Source organism: Lynx rufus, unplaced genomic scaffold, assembly GCF_022079265.1.
Source record: "Lynx rufus isolate CCGP_SWC_20201006 ecotype Redwood Valley unplaced genomic scaffold, mLynRuf1.p SCAF_2, whole genome shotgun sequence".
Classification (NCBI taxonomy): domain Eukaryota; kingdom Metazoa; phylum Chordata; class Mammalia; order Carnivora; family Felidae; genus Lynx; species Lynx rufus.
The window spans coordinates 82,524,965-82,543,902 of NW_025814834.1; the positions used below are offsets into that span (position 1 = coordinate 82,524,965).

General features: G+C 38.6%; 1 protein-coding gene across 1 annotated transcript in view; it reads right to left on the reverse strand.

The window, feature by feature from the left end:
- Positions 1-437: 437 nt before the first annotated feature.
- Positions 438-18,938, reverse strand: part of MBD5 (methyl-CpG binding domain protein 5) — a 141,910-nt gene continuing 123,409 nt past the window's right edge. Inside the window, exons 10-12 of the mRNA XM_047083962.1 lie at positions 13,648-13,721; positions 4,829-4,904; positions 438-1,927 (exon numbers count right to left, since the gene is read on the reverse strand). Coding sequence (XP_046939918.1) covers positions 1,856-1,927; positions 4,829-4,904; positions 13,648-13,721 — 222 coding nt within the window. The 3' untranslated portion in view covers positions 438-1,855. The remainder of the gene's footprint in view (positions 1,928-4,828; positions 4,905-13,647; positions 13,722-18,938) is intronic.

The window sequence follows — 18,938 nt, forward strand, 5'->3', positions numbered from 1 at the left end:
AAAAGTGAGCCCTGGTGGAGTGCTCTGTGCTGTGGCCCCAAGAAACCAACTGGAAGAATGACCTTGGTCTCCTTTTTCCTGAGTTACTGGAACTCTGCTACATCGTGGGAGTGAGGAGTATGCGGGGTGGGTGAGAGAGGAGGGATAGTGGAGGTGGTGGGCATCTGGGGGTCCAGAGCCTGCTATTGAAGGGCTCCCGGCAACTGGAGCATGAAGCTGTTGAGTGAGCCCCAGGCTAGGGGACAAGGCAGCGAGCGCTCTCTAGGGGTTTATGGGTTTAGGGGTGGGGGCTGGTGATTCTAAGAATAAAGGGATAATGGATCCCTTCTTTTGACAATCCATCAGCTGAAGTCAGGCTGGAGGCCTGAAACTTCTCTCAAGTGCGTGGGAGACAGGGTTATACCACCACCACAAAAATCGTGAAAAAAGACGGAAAATCATGTTGTGCTACATTTCTTATTAATAACCTTGTACTTTACAATGGCTCACAGTTTTAGGTTTGTATACTTGTAATGTAGTATTTTCTCTCTACATTTGTTTCACATTTTTTTCTTACTTAATATAATATAAATAATTTGGTTAATAGATTTAACCTGCACATTTCAGCCACATTAATATATATAAGAATCTGTTAATGGTATAAATAATTCTTTAAATAAAATAAATCTGATATGTTACATAATACTGATAAAAAATTACCATTGCTAATAATTTTGTAAGCCACCTTCACTTCTGGTTTGAGTAATACTGATGAATGGCTATGACACTTGCTGTGATGATTGGTATTTTTTTTTTTTTTTTTTTTTTGCCACTACAAGAAAACTGACTTATAATCAACCTTACCTCTGATAATGGTTTTGAAGGGGGGCTTTTGCCTCCAGGTGTGGAAACAGAGTTTTATCTTGTCCGGTATTGTTTGCCAAAAAAATTCAACTCTGAGCATCCGTGGTGGTGTGGCCTAAGCTATCTGAGTCAAGAGGTGGCTATCAAACATTAACTACAGAAATGACTGAGTAAAATATTCCATCTAAGATTTTTTTTTTTATAAAACCTATTCTACTTTAAAACTTAGGTAAAAAAAATATGCAACAAATGGTTGCAGTTTCTGAATTCTTAATTTAGACCTGTGAGCCCTCATCCCTTTAGGAATCTGCAAGGTTTTGATTTCCTAGGCACCCGAAATCGGGTCCAGTGCTTCCGGATAAGGTTCATTCCAAACAGACAATAGAAATGGACACTCGGTGGTGTGCAATGTATGTCATAATTCAGGTAATACATCGTCATGCCTTTTCTCTGCTGTTAAATACAAAAACAGCATCTTTTACATTATCATAGAAAAGCATTTAGGTTGTATTTTTATTTATCACTTTACACTGGTAGTCTCTGGTAGGTGTACTCCATAGAAACCAAAGGATTTTGTACACTATTTCTTTGTACAATAAAAGATAAAGTGTGCATTAGGTACGCTTGTACATGACAATATTGTACAATATTTACATTTCTGATATCGCCATGAAATTCTGCATTTTCTATATACAACATTGAAAATTCTTCAGAAACATGTGGACATTTCTTATAATCACAATTTTAGTATTATAGAAAAAGTTTCTCAGTAATCTCTTGACCATTTATTACTCTCATCATTCAGGGATTTTGATTGGTTTTCCAGCATTCATTATCCTTCCTCATCAAAAAAAAATATCGTATCACTGTTTCTTTTAGCACCCTGTGGTGGTGGTAGCTATCTGCCATAGTATAAATACTGATATAACAGTGGCTATATCAATACCTATATAGAGATAATATCTGTGCACGTTCCTTTAATAAACACTGCGCATTGGTGGAGTAGTCCCTGTTATCTGGAGATCTTCCTCCTCTTGGGTTTGGGGGGTCTCATTTGTCTGTCTCCCTGTGGGATTTGGTGAACCTGGAAATAAAGAGGTGGGGAAAAAATAACAACAAAGGTTGAAAGTACAAGCACCATTCGATTTCTGACAAAGAAACAGGGGAGGAAAGAGATTCCACCTTACATTTCCAATCACTGATCTCCTGAGCCATTTAAAATTTTTACCAAGATTGTCCATAGTCACTACAGGGAATGAGGAGTCCTAGGAACAGATGAGCAGAGCAAACCTGTAACACTGGAACACAAGGGAGGAACCAGAGAACATCATGTGTGGGAAATGACGTGTGCAGTTGCTACCTCTGCTGTGCATTTAAGACAAAAATAAAGCCCTTTTTGTTAGGGATCCCTAGATCGCCAACTTCAGCAGAGTCTAGAAAAGCAGAAAAATACATACCAAACATGTTTTCTTCTTTACTTCATCACCCGACTTATTTTACAACTACTAAGAAGGGTCAGAGATGGTAAGAATATGCACTCAGCTCAGCCCATGGAAGTTTATTTAAGAGAACAATCAGAGTGAAAAATAGAAGATCACTACCATCTGTTGGCAGATCTGAGCTTGTATAGTCTGGAAAGTGTAACTGATGAACTCATCTCTGTATACTAAATGCAGAAACTGTAGCAGTTAAGGCTGTGTATCAGATTGAGCAGGCATGGAGCATGGCAGAGCATGGTTACCAGGTATCGGACAGCAGGTATGGTTTGGAGGGGCAGAGGACAGGTGCTAGGGAGGTGATCAGGTGCCCCACAATGTTTATGGTTACTGACAGGAGAGGGCAAGCCTAGACCCAGGAAAGGCAGGATGGTCCCAAGGCCGTGGTGTAGCTAATGTTTAACAACCAGTACCCTGTGGAGGGACACAAGCTGAGTGTAGGATATGCCAATTTCCATGGTGTATGTACTTGTACCACAGCCAATTTCAAAGTTGCCAACATAATGTCACAGAATTCATAATTAGGAGATGTTCCCAATCAGCTCTCAAGATCCACTACAAGTTGGCCTAATTGTTTTAAAATAATGTTAAGATAACAACGAAGGCCAATGCTATTCGAAGGCAAACGCAAAAAGCTGTTTTAAAAACTTAAATTTTTAAAAGTAACATTTATAAGTTTGTCACACTGCCTCTTCCTCCTAACCTGTCCATATACATTTTTTAAAAACCACTAGTTTCTGACGAAGAGCGATAACTGAAAACTTGTTATAATTGAGGAAAGAAGCCTTTATCCAAGGCTGCAAAGAAGTCTTGGTAATCTGTGAACCAAATATGGCCTGAAAAGGTATTTTGTTTAACAGCTATATGATGTTTCAATGTTTACAAAGACAGTTGTCAACATGAAAAAAGTTGGAATTTGACTTCTAGACTTAGCACCTTATAAAAATTGGAGGAGCTGGCAATTCTGGCATAATTTCCCATAGGTTTGGACCTGCTGGAGTATGGAAGAAGGAGTTCCTTCTGGAGAGAGCATGGCCGCCAGGTTGCCCCAATCCCATCACTCCTCACTGCCTGCTGGCCACAAAGGCCAAATGTCCTGCAGCAAAGACCAGCAAGAGGCTCACTGAACCCATTTTCTCTTCTTCCTGAATGGGCACATTGTAGAATGCATTTCCTAGTCCATTTGCCTTAAGAAAGCCAGATGAGGGGGTCAGTCCAGTGGAAAACAGCAGAAGTGAGGAGCCTATCCTGGCACCCCTGTGCATACTCACTTCTCTCACCTGCTGGGCTGCATGCAAATGATATGAAGGAGCACTCGGAAGCCCTGAGGAATGGGGGACACTAGAAACAGAAAGAAGAACCTGGGCCTCTGAATGACAGTGTGTGGAAAGCCCTTCCCCAACCGGCACCAGACTGAAGTAAGTAACAGTATCTATTGTGCTGAGCCTCTAAGGTAGCCTCCTTGACCTCTAGTTGGCATTTTTCAATCCACTTGAATTGCTGTTTTTTCTCACACCTGACCCACTTTACTTAGTGTATTTGCCTGGCCTTGGAAGGTGTTGGACTTCATGATCCCTGCCTCCAACCTTTCCTACATTCTGTCAGGAAGTTTAACATCTCAGGGCCTTAATTCATCCATCTGCAAAACGATGGGTTAGATCACAACATCTCTAAAGCCCATACCAACCCCAACATTCTATGAGTCTATAACTTATACCTGTCAATAAGTAGCCACTGAATGGGTTGTTGGGGTCCAGGTGACTTTAACACAAAGTGTTGAGTGAAAGTAAATTAGCTTTCATTGCTGAATAGCCTTGGATAATTCACATTTTTTTAAAGAAATTACCAAAATTATATTTTGAGTGTTTACACTCACCAATGTTTGAATTAGAGAACAATGATGAAACTTCTCACATTCGATACTATTATGTGAACAGTTAAGTAAAAATGTAAAGAAAGAACAGACACAACTTCTTGAAAACCAGAGGTTACTATGTTCAGTAATTTAACAATAGGACTTTGTGCCAAATATTTCACTTTTTAGGTAACAATAGAAAGGAAATGAGAGGTCGATACACTCTTGATCTTGACCCTATTGTTCAATATCCCTCTCCCCCTTTTTTTTTGGTTCTATGGACAAAGAGAAATTTGCATTATTGAATATTTAGGCAACAGTAATGGCCACTGCTGTGCAGAGAGTTAAATGCATAAAGCTGTGGTTTGAACTTTATTTTTTGCTGCTTACGTTTAGAAGGAATGTTATGTGGGAAAAACAAAAGTTATCTCAGAGAAAAAGACACAGTTAATACTACTAGGTTATTTTTTCTTAAATTACTTTGAATCTTTTCTGATTATCAGTCTTTTTTGGAGCCTAGCAATTTAGTATTGCTACGTGAGTTGCTTGTCAATATTGAAGACACTTTACCAAAAAGTGTAATACAATTTATTTTCAAAGAAACATAGTATAATGGAAAAATAAATTAACTTACAGTCCCAGACATTTTGTCCAGTTCACTCATGGCCTCATGAATAGCAGCTTCTAAATGGTTATTTAGCTTTCCACTTCTGGAATTAATGAAAACAACACACCAGATTAACAAATTAAGGAAACAAAGTCTCAATTTAATCCCCTAATCAGAAAACAGAAGCACCAATTCCACCCTAGAAAGTCAATTTATATTTACATTTGAAAAAGTCAGATGACAAACATCCCTGGATTCTCACCACTTAATACTAATAATAAAGTCACAGAACTATGAAAAAACGGAGCACATGATAGGGGACAATGGATTCTTTCCCTTTCCACATGCTTCTTCCACAGTCGGATGATTTTGCAAGAAAACTGGGCCGCGGGTCTCTTTTCCCACAGACGCAGCCTGTCGTCCAGGATGCCAGCCTGCCCTGCACTGCTTGTTCTGGCCTGCCTTTCTCAGGCAGCCAGGCTGCGTGGCCAGGGGGAGGGCGGAGGGGCTGAACTGCAGACTCTGGCCACTAGGGAGCTCCCTCTGCCCTCGCTGCCGTATCCCGGCTTCTGAGTTGAGCAAGTGAAGGCTGAAATCCTGGTGCCTGCACAAGTTCTGGGTGGGAAACAGTTTCACAATCTATCACACCTAAGGCTCCCTCCTGGGCCCACCACCTTTTCTGCAAAACCAAAGTGACTTAACTATTTGAACCGATAAAGAATGGCTGTCTCAGAGTGTCTATCGCGCATCTGACTTTTTCTCTGTACTCAGCCTAGCATTACACACATGTGCAGCCTGAATAACACAAAACGGTGTATTCAAACTATAGGGAGCTGTGCAACGAACTACTTAAAACCAGGCAAATCCACACCATCTACCTCTGTAATTATGTACCCTTTGTCTATTCTAACTAACTTACTTTATTCTTTTTTATGCATATAGTTACGCAATTATTCTGAGTACTAAGCTGATTCATTTCATTTATCTTGTCACAACAATTACTAGAAAAGCTGCAGAGATAAAGCTGCAGGCTGTCAGCATGGTTTTCCAAGAGTTAAGTCTCACCTCGGCACGTACACGGAGATTGGAAATTTGCAGTTGGGGAAGAATTTGGCTCATAGTCCCATTTAGTTTGGCTCACGTCGTGTTTAAAAACATATTTGAACTTTAGTGGAATGCCTTTACATGAGGCCTTTTGGTTTACCACAGCCCCCACCAGGTTTTACCCTCATTCGCAGGGACTAGACAATTCATACATTTAGTTTCTGCGTATACCCTGAGGAGTATACTGCTGGGCATATCACAGATGCTCCACATACTTCCTAAATAAAAAATCTGTTCAAAGCTAACACGACATCTGTATATTCTGGGATATACATATATGAACTTGAATCAGTTTAACTGGAAAAAAAAGATTAATGTATTGGTTTTAACTAAATTATGTGGGCAATACAACAGCAACCCCTTACCTTTTGACGGCCTGTAGGCTAGCCTCTAGCTTTCACATTCTTCCTATTTATTTTTAGAAATATAAACAATGCAGAAAAGTGCATAGAATAGTTAACCTCTAACAAATCCACTTCTGAAAATAAACTGATAATAAATTATTATTTCCTTTCTTTTTTATTAAAAAAAAAAGCTGAAATTCCCATTTGTTATCAATTCCTAGTCTCATTCTCTCCTCCTTTTCTCCCCAAAGGCAACTATGTTGTGTTTCCTTATAGTATGTTTTTACACTTTATACGATATATCCATGAATGGTACGTAGTGCTGTCTTATGTGTGTGTGTGTGTGTGTGTGTGTGTGTTTAATATACACACAAAGGTGTCCATCAAGGGTGGTATGGTATACATGCCCTTCTGTAACTTGTCTCTTTCTCCCTTATCACTGTTTTCGGGCACTGTTTAAGTTGATATAATCTATTCATACACTGTCTTTTATTTACCTACCTATTCCAATTTTAAGGGACCATGGGCATCTCATGGAGTTGGTCTGAGTTGCTTTCCCTGTGAGGAGTTTGCCAAGCCTGATTCTGGGTGACTGGGGAGGGGGGGAATCAAATGCCAGGATTCCATGGGGTCATGTAAGCTTGGCTGGGGTTGGACTGGGATCCCATTTGTGGGCTGTTTGGCAAAGGTCTTGACAGTATCATACATTGCCTAGTTGCCTGACACTATTACACCTTGTGTAACATGTTACATAGATTTATCCTATTTCTTTTGTACTTAAAAGTATGAATATACATTTCAAAGGATATTTGTTATGGATTTTTATTATAGTATCTTATGGGTTTATATTTGACTACCTAAAGTTCTAAATGTCTAAAATGAAGGTAAAACATTTCAATAGAAAACCATTAGAGAATTTTGGTTCTCTCACTTTTACCTTAATAACAAGAATTGTTACTATTTATTGAAAATTGTCTATTTGCTAAGAGTTGTGTTAAATCTTTATATACATTATCTCATTTAATCTTTACAGCAAGCCTATGAAATCAGTATATGACAACAGTTTCTATGCCATACTTTATGACTTTATAGGGAGAGCTGGTGAAACCGATTCTAATTTGTCAATGAAGAACATGGGTATTTAACTACAAACAGTTTTTAAAAGTAATAAATTCAAAGAGTCATGAAAAAGGTTTCCCTATGAAAAATTGCAATAACATCACCATTAAGGTACAAAAATAATTCAATATTACTTGCTGAATAAAAAGATAGAATTTAGGGGTTGCCTGGGTGGCTCAGTCAGTTAAGCATCTGACTCCTGATTTTGGCTCAGGTCATGATCTCACAGTTCATGGAATCAAGCCCTGCATTGGGCACTGCACTGAGCATCGAGCCTGCTTGCGATTCTCTCTTTCTCCCTCTCTTTCTGCCCTTCCTCCACTTGTGCGTGCACACACACACACCCTGTCTCTCTCTCTCTCTCTCTCTCTTAAAATAAATGAATAAACTTTAAAAAAAAGAGAGAATTTAGGACTTTGTGATCTCTTTCTTCAACAAGATATTCAAAATGTTTATAAAGAGTTTATATTAACTTAAGCTAAATTTATTTTTCCTTTAACAAACTTAAGTAGTTAACAGAGGGAGAATTGACTACTTGTGGAAGAGAGAATAAATACAGAGAGGTGGGGCATGAAATTACTTGAATGCATCATGAGATTCAAGAGGTAAAGGGAGACTCTCCCAGGTGTTAAAGCTGCAGACTAATTTTTACACTAACTGGTCAGGTCAGGGAAGAATGCACTTAAAAGAGGAAGAAAAATTTCCATGAGTTCATGAAATGAATAATTAGTCAAAATTCAGTCTTCCAGTACAGAGGGCCTCCCTGTGGAGTTTCATCCACTATTTTCTATTTCCTGCTGACATTTAATAATAAACATTTTTACTAATGGACACTCTAAAACCTACTTGATTAAGCAATAGATGTTCATATAATGACATTTCTAGTTATTAATGGAGATAATTGCCACTTCCATTTTTCGCTGCCTATATTGTCACACATTATCCTTATCTTCACTAATCAAGGAAAAAGGCAGGTACACATCTGTGAATGGTATAAGAAATGAGGGAAATGAGGAACCACATGTCGCTCTACACTGTCAGTTTAGAATTTAAGCAACTCGCTTCATGTAGAATGGAACAAATTTGGGTGAGACCTAGACATCAAGAATCGTAGATTCTGAAACTTAATCCGCAGAGAAAGTATGAAGAATTTAAGGAATTTAGCATAACTATAATTTCTTGATCTTAAAGTGGAAATAGGATGTATTTTATCACTTTATCACTTTTGAACTCCACAAAAATCAGGTTACCAGTTTTAAATTTATGTGTAAGTATAGGTAGAAGATTTGATCCTCATTTCAATGAAAATCATAGCAAATCTAAAAGCTATGAAATTTTTTCTTTAATGAAGCTATTTCCTCTTTCAAGTATAAAATGACCCTGAGTAATGTTTTCAATAAATATGTTAATATTTCTTCTGTGATTAGGCTGTAATAAGCATATACGTTTAAAGATATTTATTATATAGTTTGGTTGTAGAATATTAAAAATTAAAATGATTACATAGAATTCTAAACATCTAATATGGTGGTAGAATGTTTCCACTGGCAAAAATATCTCATAATTTCATTTGCTTCACCTGTATCTTTATAATAAAAATAGCTGTTTACTAAATACTTACCATGTGCCAAGTACTGTGTTTATATGATCTATATTATAACAATGCTAAGAGGTAGATATTAATATGCCCATTTTATTAAAAAAATTTTTAATGTTTATTTATTTTTGAGAGAGAGAGAGAGGCACTGTGTGAGCAGGGGAGGGGCAGAGAGAGAGGGAGACAGAATCTGAAGCAGGCTCTAGGCTCTGCTCTGAGCTGTCAGCACAGAGCCCGATGAGGGGCTTGACCCATGAACTGTGTGATCATGATCTGAGCCGAAGTTGGATGTTCAATCGACTGAGCCACCCAGGTGCCCCTCTATGCCCATTTTAGAAATGAAGAATTTAGGCTCAGAGAGGTTAAGCAACATATGCAAGGGCACACAGCTATGAAGTGATGGAAATAGGATATGAACTCAGGTCCAAAACCAGTCTCTAAGTCATCTTATTCAAATGCCACCTTCCTTTTTCACTCACTTTCTCTCTCCTTTTCCTTTGTCTACAAAAAGCAGTCACATCATTGCCATTTAAAAATTCTTCCAGTTATTTTTCAGGAAAATTTTATATTACGGGTAGAAAGAAGACCAAACTAATTTATATCAGCTCTCTCTACTCCCTTCTTATTCACTCTTCAACCCATGGCCACTTTGTTTTTACACCTGCCACTTTATTGGAAATGGTTTTCACTAAGGTTGCCAATAGCCTCCAAATTGCCCAGTTTCATGGAGATTTTTCAGTTCTTGTCTTACTGGACTTCTGTTTATCATTCTGGAAGCTTTTAGCCTTTGGTTTCTAACACCCTGCTCTCCTGACCCCCTATTCTCTTCCTCCTTTTTGATTATTCCCATCTGCTTCATTATCTCTAGTAAACATTCAAATGCCCAAGAGGTTCAATCCTTAACCCACTGTTCAAATTGGCCAAAGGATCTCTGTGTGATCACAGCCATTTTTACGTAGTCAAATATCACTTCTTCCCAGTGTCAGACATGGGTTCAACATAGTCCACAGGCACCCCACATGCACTCAACAGCCCCCCTGTACTAAATTCCATTTCAGTGTCTCCACCACCCACTAGGTCACCCCAGCTGAAACCCTGAAAGTTGTCCTTGATTGCTTGCTCTCCACATTCCAACCAATCACCATGATGTTTTGTGAATTTTCCCTCCTAAATATTTCTTGACCACATTCCTTCTCCTCCATTCTCATCACTCCTGTTCTGGTTTGAGCCCTCATTCTCCCTTGACTGCTGCCATGCCATCCTAAACAATGTCCCTGTTTCCAATATGGCTCCCCTAAAATTTATCCTCCGTACAGACATATCTAAAGTGAAAATCCATCTAGCTGTCCCATCAGGCACTTCCAATAAGATAAAGGATCCCACTGGCCCTTACTAACCTCTTCGTGATCTGATTGCTGCTTATACCTTTGGCCGCGTCTTTTACAATTTCCTGTCTGAGGCTTTATAGTCCCCCAAATCCAACTGCTGATCTCATGTAAACATCATCCCACCCCACCCCATCTTGGTCTTTGTTTTCTTTGTCTGGCTAATACATATGTATTGTGCAAGACCTGGCTCAGATATTTCCTCTAGAAAGTCTTCCTTTACCTGAGTTTAATGCCACTTTCTATGATCCCCAAATACACTATACATATTGCTGTCATTGCAATTTTAATATTTTAATGGCTTCTGGATCTCCCTCCTTTGCTAAACAGTGAGCTCCAGGGGCTGTAGCACTGGGCCCAACACAGGTTTTTGCTCAATTAGTCTCCTTAACTAGGGCAATAACTAAATGATTAAGTAAATGAATAAACACATGATTGGGTTCAATACACCATTCATCACTTATGTGACCTTCAACTAATTATTAAGGTTATTTGGGTTAAAGTGTCTTCATTCATAAATAGGCATAGTTATTCTGGCCCATCTTGTGATTGGGAGAATAAAATAATCGAGTTTAAATACTATATGCAAAATGTAAAGTATTCTAATGGGCATTTATAAGGCAAGTTGGTCTGAATAGACAATAGCATAATAAGTAAAGCTGTTTTTACTAAAGTTTGCCTTAGATTTTCTTCTTTTACCTCTCCAATCCATATTCTAGGTTTATGGTTTCATGAGTTTATGTAGATAATGCCACTTAGGACCCATGCAAATTCACCACAACTTGTAAACTAGCTTTGAAGAAAAACAATTTAAAATTGCTATTTATTCCTTATTACATTTCAAAATTGATTAATACCAAATTTATGGGGAAAATGAAATTCATTTCAAGGCAGTATATTTATAAATATATATTTTAAAAAATTTTTAATGCTTATTTATTTTTTGAGAGAATCAGAGTGTGAGTGGGGGAGGGGCAGAGAAAGAGGGAGACAGAATCCGAAGCAGGCTCCAGGCTCCGAGCTCCGAGCTGTCAGCACAGAGCCCAATGTGGGGCGCGAACTGACAAACCACGAGATCATGATCTGAACGGAAGTCGGGACGCTTAACCCACTGAGCCACCCAGGCGCCCCTCAGGGCAGTATATTTAAATATTTTAAGGAGTTATTTCATTTCTGTGTTATCAGTCAATTGGATATTTTGCACATAATTCAGCTAATGGCATATCTCACTAGAGGAAAGATTTGAGAGATCTTTTACGTCAAATAAACAAGTACTATTGAATACTCCATAGCAAACAGCCCATTGCAAGTTTGTGATTTAGGTAATTTGCAATTTCCCTCCTTTTCTCCAGACCTTGTGTTAATTTTATGGGCCTTATCCTACTACAAAGCTCTGCATAGCAAGTAGTACTTCAGTCAGAGCAGAGGGGACTTGCCTCACTGTATTCCTTATCAGATCTACAGCAAACCTGGCTATTCACTTGATCATCACCACAACCCTCACTACCTTCCAAAGAACTCCTGAACACAGGGGGAGTTTGCTCATTGTGGATGGCATCTTTTTGTGAGACATTCTATTGAGATGAAGAGTCTCCCTAAGAGTTGTTGAATTTTAAAATTTTACCTCTGGCAAGAATTATTAAAGATACCACTAAAAGAAAAAGTGCTCTTTAATAGATACTATTGATATCATTATGTACATAAGACACACTATTAATCATTCTGATCTCATAATTCTTAGATGTTCAATAATGTGAAAATTGTAGTAATTGAGCAGGTATGTCAATTACATGTATATATTTTTAAATGTTTATTTCTGAAAGAGAGAGAGAGAATGAGCAGTGGAGGGGCAGAGAGAGAGGGGGACGGAGGATCCAAAGCAGGCTCTGCACACTGACAGCAGTGAGCTCCATGCAGGGCTCGAACTCACAAACCATGAGATCATGACTTGAGGCAAAGTAGGAGGCTCAACGGACTGAGCCACCCAGGCGCCCCCATTATATGTATTTTTAAAATAACTTTTCATGTGCATGTACAGAAGCACATTTGTACTTCTCTACCTTAAGATGAAATAATTATGATACATAAAACTACATTGTATGACAGGGAAACTGTGTTTCAAACATTATCTACTTGTCCTTACAACATTTACCCAGAACATACTAGAAATACTTGAATAATAACATCCCAAAGTACAACTTCTTGTTATAATTCCAAAGAAAACCTATTACTTCTGCCCCAAGAAAAAAGAATTATTTACCATCACTTTGACTAACAGTTAATTGGATGAAATTACTTACTTGTGTACAATTGGGGATATCTCCTCAGCCCTCCTCCTGAAGGGACAGACTTTTTTTTAAAAATTTTTTTTTAACGTTTATTTATTTTTGAGACAGGGAGAGACAGAGCATGAACTGGGGAGGGTCAGAGAGAGGGAGACACAGAATCTGAAGCAGGCTCCAGGCTCCGAGCTGTCAGCACAGAGCCCGATGAGGGGCTAGAACTCACTGACCGCGAGATCATGACCTGAGCCGAAGTTGGCCGCTTAACTGACTGAGCCACCCAGGAGCCCCTGAAGGGACAGACTTTTACTATACTTTTATTTTTTAATTTTTTAAATTTTTAAAAATTAAAAATATATTTACGTATGTTTGTATGTATTTATTTTTTAGTAATCTCTACACCCGGTGTGGGGTTTGAACTCATGACCCTGAGATCAAGAGTTGCATGCTCTCTGACTGAGCCAGCCAGGCACCCCTTGCTATACTTTTAGAAACTACTTAATTGGCAAACATTGAGAGTGTTTCTTTCCCAGTAAACAAGAGGGATGGATATGGAGGGAGTGAGGAAAGAGATGATGAAGAGGGACATCCCACACACAGTACAAATTGTTAAGAAAAGAAAATATTTTTTTTTTAATTTTTTTTTTAATGTTTATTTACTTTTGAGAGAGACAGAGACAGAATGTGAGTGGGTTAGGGGCAGAGAGAGAGGGAGACACAGAATCCGAAGCAGGCTCCAGGTTCCGAGCTGTCAGCCCAGAGCCCGACGCGGGGCTCGAACTCACAAACCGTGAGATCATGACCTGAGCCGAAAATATTTTCTGTAATAGCTAACTAATTTGGCTTGTCTATAATGATCCTCTTGGGCGATAACCATTAAACTACACTTAGGGAGGCCCTAAGATGGACAAAATTAGTGAGATTTTCTTGTCCCTACGAATAAAACCCAGTAAATCATATACTTGAGAAAGAAATGGCAAAAAAATAAATAAAATAAAATAAAATTGGTGCTTACTTTCTGTTCCTTTTCCGGGCTCGGCTGTAGGCTTCTAAACCTTCTGTTAGTGTCTTCAACTTCTCGGGCTCCACCTGAGTGAAGGCATGAAGACCAAACCATATTACCCAGACCTGCAATTGTTACCACCGTTTTTTACTTTCCTGCTGTGGGGAGGGAGGCTTAACTTTCACTGCCCTGTCAGGTGTCCTGTCCTTGCTCAAGCTGGGGCTGACTGTGTGGCTCCAGGCTGTAACATCAATGGAAATGAAAGATTGGCTGGCTTTCCAATTGTCAACAGTTTGTAAAGAATGTTTTAAGAACAAAATCTGGAATTTAAATAACCTTCAATTCACAAAATCATATAAATCAGAGACGGTTTTGCTTCCCCTACTGCCTGATACCCAGCTACTGCAAATCTGTACTCCAGGAGAAGGGGGACAGGAGCGGTGGTGAGTGAAGGGGGGCGGCCTTTGGAGCTGGCAGACGGAAGTTTGAATCTGACCTCCTCGGTTTCTAGCGTGAATAAAACACTCAAATGTTCTGAGCTCAGTTTCCTCCTCTTTAAAATGAGGACAACGATACCTACCTTCCTGCTACTATGGCTGTGATGATTAAAATGCAGCAAGTCATGTTGAACACAGTCAAGCACAGAGTGGCTATTATTACTTAGGACACGTTGGGTTCTGCAGAGGCCACAATTTGAGTGGGAGGTGGGCCACCTTAGTCCTTACTGGTGTGGAAAGAGGTGTGGCTACACCTTGTGGGCGTGTCCTCTCCCTTCTTGCTTCATCCCTGCCAGCCTGTGTGAAGCTTGCTACTTCTTCACAGTGCGGCCAACCAGTGGTGGCTGGGGTGTTGGTGGGGGTGGGGAGGTGCAGGCTTTGCCATTCGCCCCCAGTAATCTCTGTCACGGTTCTTGAAGCCACCCCCCACCAAGAAAAAGTTACTAAATAAGAAAACTTGTATGTAACTTGTGAATAAAAAGACCTTTAGAAAAACATTGTTATTTTTAGTCAATCTTAAAAAAAAAACAATTTAAGTAAAAACAGTGTTGCTTGCTGTGTAAACACAGCTTCAAGGCAAGTCTTCTCAGCCATCGCTTAGCCCCCCCCGCCCCTATGCTACTTTTATATAAAAATTCAAGAAGTTGTCAAAATGCCTCATGGGTAAGACAATAAATACTAAGAAGCAAGGAAATGATTAACTTTTCTCTTGAAATCTTCCTGAGTCATGAATATCATTATTAAGTAATTTTTCTTTGACCCCTTCAAATTGAGCACACAGTAATGGGTAACAAAGGGTTTCATCTCTGAAGTTCGAAAACAGGTATTTCTAACTATTCAGTGAGGAAAACATATAACGAAGACACTTTCCTCTTCACAATTTTGTGTTTTGTCCTAAAGGATGCAAATACACATGACTTCATGGGGGACACCCAATCTCTTGGATGCTAGAAAAGGAGACAATTTTGTTCTAACAGCACTTCACAGGAGCCATGAAGGAAAGTGTCTTGTTGAAATAAAAAAGGAAAGGGAAGGGAAGGGAAGGGAAGGGAAGGGAAGGGAAGGGAAGGGAAGGGAAGGGAAGGGAAGGGAAGGGAAGGTGCCTGGATACATTTTCACATTTCATGTTAGAAAAGAGGCTTCATTTTGTATTTACTCACATGAAGAGCATAGGAAAGATATTTCACACATTAATTTATATAATCTATAGCTAATTCCACAGATATTTAAATAACCTCCTTTGGTAGTAGGAAGGAAGCTCTCTTGTAACATAAACTCATATTAGACACGAGTCGGTGTAGTGAAAGATCTCAGAAGGGAATGATGCAAAGCAACAGAAAGCGGATTCACAGTGAAATAAAGCAAGACACCAACATGAAGACCTACCCCCTTGGTCTTAGTTCCTCAAAGTTAAGTTAAAACTATTTTTTAAACCTCAGTTTTTATTTTTAGTTAAATAAAGAATAAGGGGTAATAAAAACATTTCTTGTGCGTTTATTACAGGAAAGGTACTGTTCTATCATTTAATATGGTAATACTGCAAACTAGTATTATTTTTGTTGTTTTACACATGGGACTCAGTGAATTTAAGTAGCATAGCCAGCATTGAAACTCAGGTCTGACTGCAAAGCACTCAACCTCTCTCCTCCATACCAACTCCAATATACATTGAAGTATACAGTCATTTAAACACCCACTCCCCCACCACAGATATACCAAAAAAATAGATCAAATTAATTTAAATCAAATTACATTTTTACAAAAATTTAGATAACACATGCCTAAACTTATCTTTTAAATTTTTTTATGCTTGGATAATTTTCTGGTAATTTTGCTGAACTAATACTCTTCTGTGATTTTTTCCCCCATTTAAATCGCCTGTAAGGCTGTAAGGTACTCCATAATGAACTATATTATTTATAAAGGATTCAATGACCTTGACACAGAAAGCAATGATGGTGCTTTCCAAAACTAAATATAAATAAGATACACATCACTGTTTATTTCTGATTTGACAAGATCATACATATCCAGAGGTAAATGTTTAGTTTATTTTGTTTCAGAATTTTAGTACTCTACTGGATTGTGAAATATATGAGGAGTGTACATTGTTTGTAGGGAATTATTCATACACTTATGCAATATTCAAGAAACTGTTTAAAGATACCGCTGTCCCCTCAGATGGTATCAGAGAACAAAATAAATTCAATTTCTAGTCAAATCGAAATCATATTTAATGATTTAATGAATACTCCCTCATAAATTACTTAGCTGACTTGTAAATGAGGAAAATACTGAGAAATCAAATACATAAATGCAACATTAAAAAGGAAAAACACACAAATATTTTTATAAAACTTACACTGAAGGAGCCAGTAATTTAAGACACTTAATACTTTGATCTGTAATTATAACCTTATGTTCCTGTATAGTCATAAGTCAGAAGTTCCATAAATTATTTAACTCTTATCTTGGTGAGAAATCAAGGGAGGACTTTATAATGTATCTTTCCTCATAATGTGCCCCATATTCTTACTCAAATAAGGATGATGTGAATAGTAATGACCAACATTGAATAACTCTCTTCACAGATGTCAGTTGAGACTTAGAAAAAATTACCAGAATTTATATGTATTTATAGTTCACATATTACCTCATGTATAAATATACACATATACTGAGTATTTTTTTGACTCCTAAAATCCTCCTTTCACTCATTCATATTCTTTAGACATCACAATTCTTCAACACAAATAGTTCTATAGCCTGTTTGTTCAGTATGGTTGGAAATATACCCAGAAACATACCCACATACTCTTATAGGGAGGAAGTTTCAGACTTCTCTGAACAAACCTGAATCTCGGTTGCTGTTTTTGTTCATGAGGCACACATTAAAATTTGGTAATTTAATTAAGTTTGATTTGGGGTCAACATGGTAGCATGTAGTGTATCGTAGAGGTAACTTAAATCTACAACAGAGGGAGACACAAACCTTTAAGGGAGCCAAACTGACCCTCTGAAAGTGAGGTGGGGTATATGTTAGAACCTGGATCAAAGATCTTAGATCACTTTTTTTTTTTTTGACGTTTATTCATTTTTGAAAGACAGAGAGCATGAATGGGGGAGGAGCAGACAGAGAGGGAGACAGAGAATCCAAAGCAGGCAGCACAGAGCCCAATGCGGGGCTCAAACTCACAAACTGTGAGATTATAACCTGAGCTGAAGTCGGACGCTTAAACAACTGAGCCACCCAGGAGCCCCTTAGATAATGTCAAAATTTCCTGCAAGCTTGAAACCTGGTAATGGGATTGCATTTCTTGGTGATTTACTTGGCTCCTACTTAGTGCTGAGGCAAAGCTGTTCCACAAAGGTCAAAGGACAGAGTACAAGCCACATTCCAGATTTCCTAAGACAGACAGGACAGCTGAACTCAAACCCGCTCTTCATTCCTTACATTTCATCCAATTTTTACAATGTCCTCAGCTCCTGTTATTGGGGAATGGTATTGTGCACAGAGTACCAAGCTTAGTTTAGGAGACCAGACTGGGTGCCTGGCTTAACTGCCTGTCATTTGTGTTCTTAGGAACACCACTTTGCTGAGTGTCAGCTCCCTGGGGATGGTTGTGCATCTTTATGGGTCATTGAGAGAATCTAAAAAGATAATGAAGACGACGGTGCTTTAAAAACACCAAAGTGATGGGGCGCCTGGGTGGCGCAGTCGGTTAAGCGTCCGACTTCAGCCAGGTCACGATCTCGCGGTCCGTGAGTTCGAGCCCCGCGTCAGGCTCTGGGCTGATGGCTCAGAGCCTGGAGCCTGCTTCCGATTCTGTGTCTCCCTCTCTCTCTGCCCCTCCCCCGTTCATGCTCTGTCTCTCTCTGTCCCAAAAAAAAAAAAAAAAAACAACAAAAAACAAACCAAAGTGTCATTGGTGGCACGTGAAACAGGACCAACCTTTAAACACTTTTAATAGTTATATATTCATATGTTTATATTAGAAAAATACAAAGAACATTATACCTGTGATTTCACACATACTATATCTTAGACTAAGACTGAAGGAGTTATTTAAAAAGTGGCTTGAATGGTGCCTAGTTCATAATAGGAGTCCAAAAAGCATTTGTTGAATAAATAAATAAAGGAGTAAGTGAATTTGAATAAAGTTTCTAGCTAAGTGTTCTTACAGGTAGCATGCAACTTTGGCTGAAGCCTGGGAAATACAGCTCTGAAGCAACAAGCAAATATGAGGCATTTATCAGGTTCATTATTGTCAAACATTTATTAAACAGTAAATATTAAAAAATATCTTCAACCTGAAAAAGTCCTGCTAACCTAAGGGCGATATTTCAGTATTTTTTTTTAAAGAATGGGAATTAATGATAAAGAAATACTTTGGAGTAAAGAGTTGACTCACCTGTGACAGAAGGATGAATCTAATTTTCCATCAATCGTACTCGTGGAAAAATCCCTAAAGCGAATCCCATTGTTCTTCCAAATGAACTAACCAAATACACATGAACAATTTTTGCCAGTAGCATTATCTGAGGGTGTGTGTGTGTGTGTGTGTGTGTGTGTGTGTGCATGTGTGTTTCCTTTCTTCTTCACTTTGGAAGCAGTGTTTTTAAGTAGTGGAAAAGTATACTACAGGACTAGAATAAATCTATTCTAAATGTACAACAAATTTCACGTTGATCTGCCACACATAAATGGAATTAAATGGTTTGCGTAAGCTCATATTTCTAAAGCAGGACTGTTTAAAAGTTCACATCACAGAAACACGCATTGGCCTCAGACTAACTCTATGAACA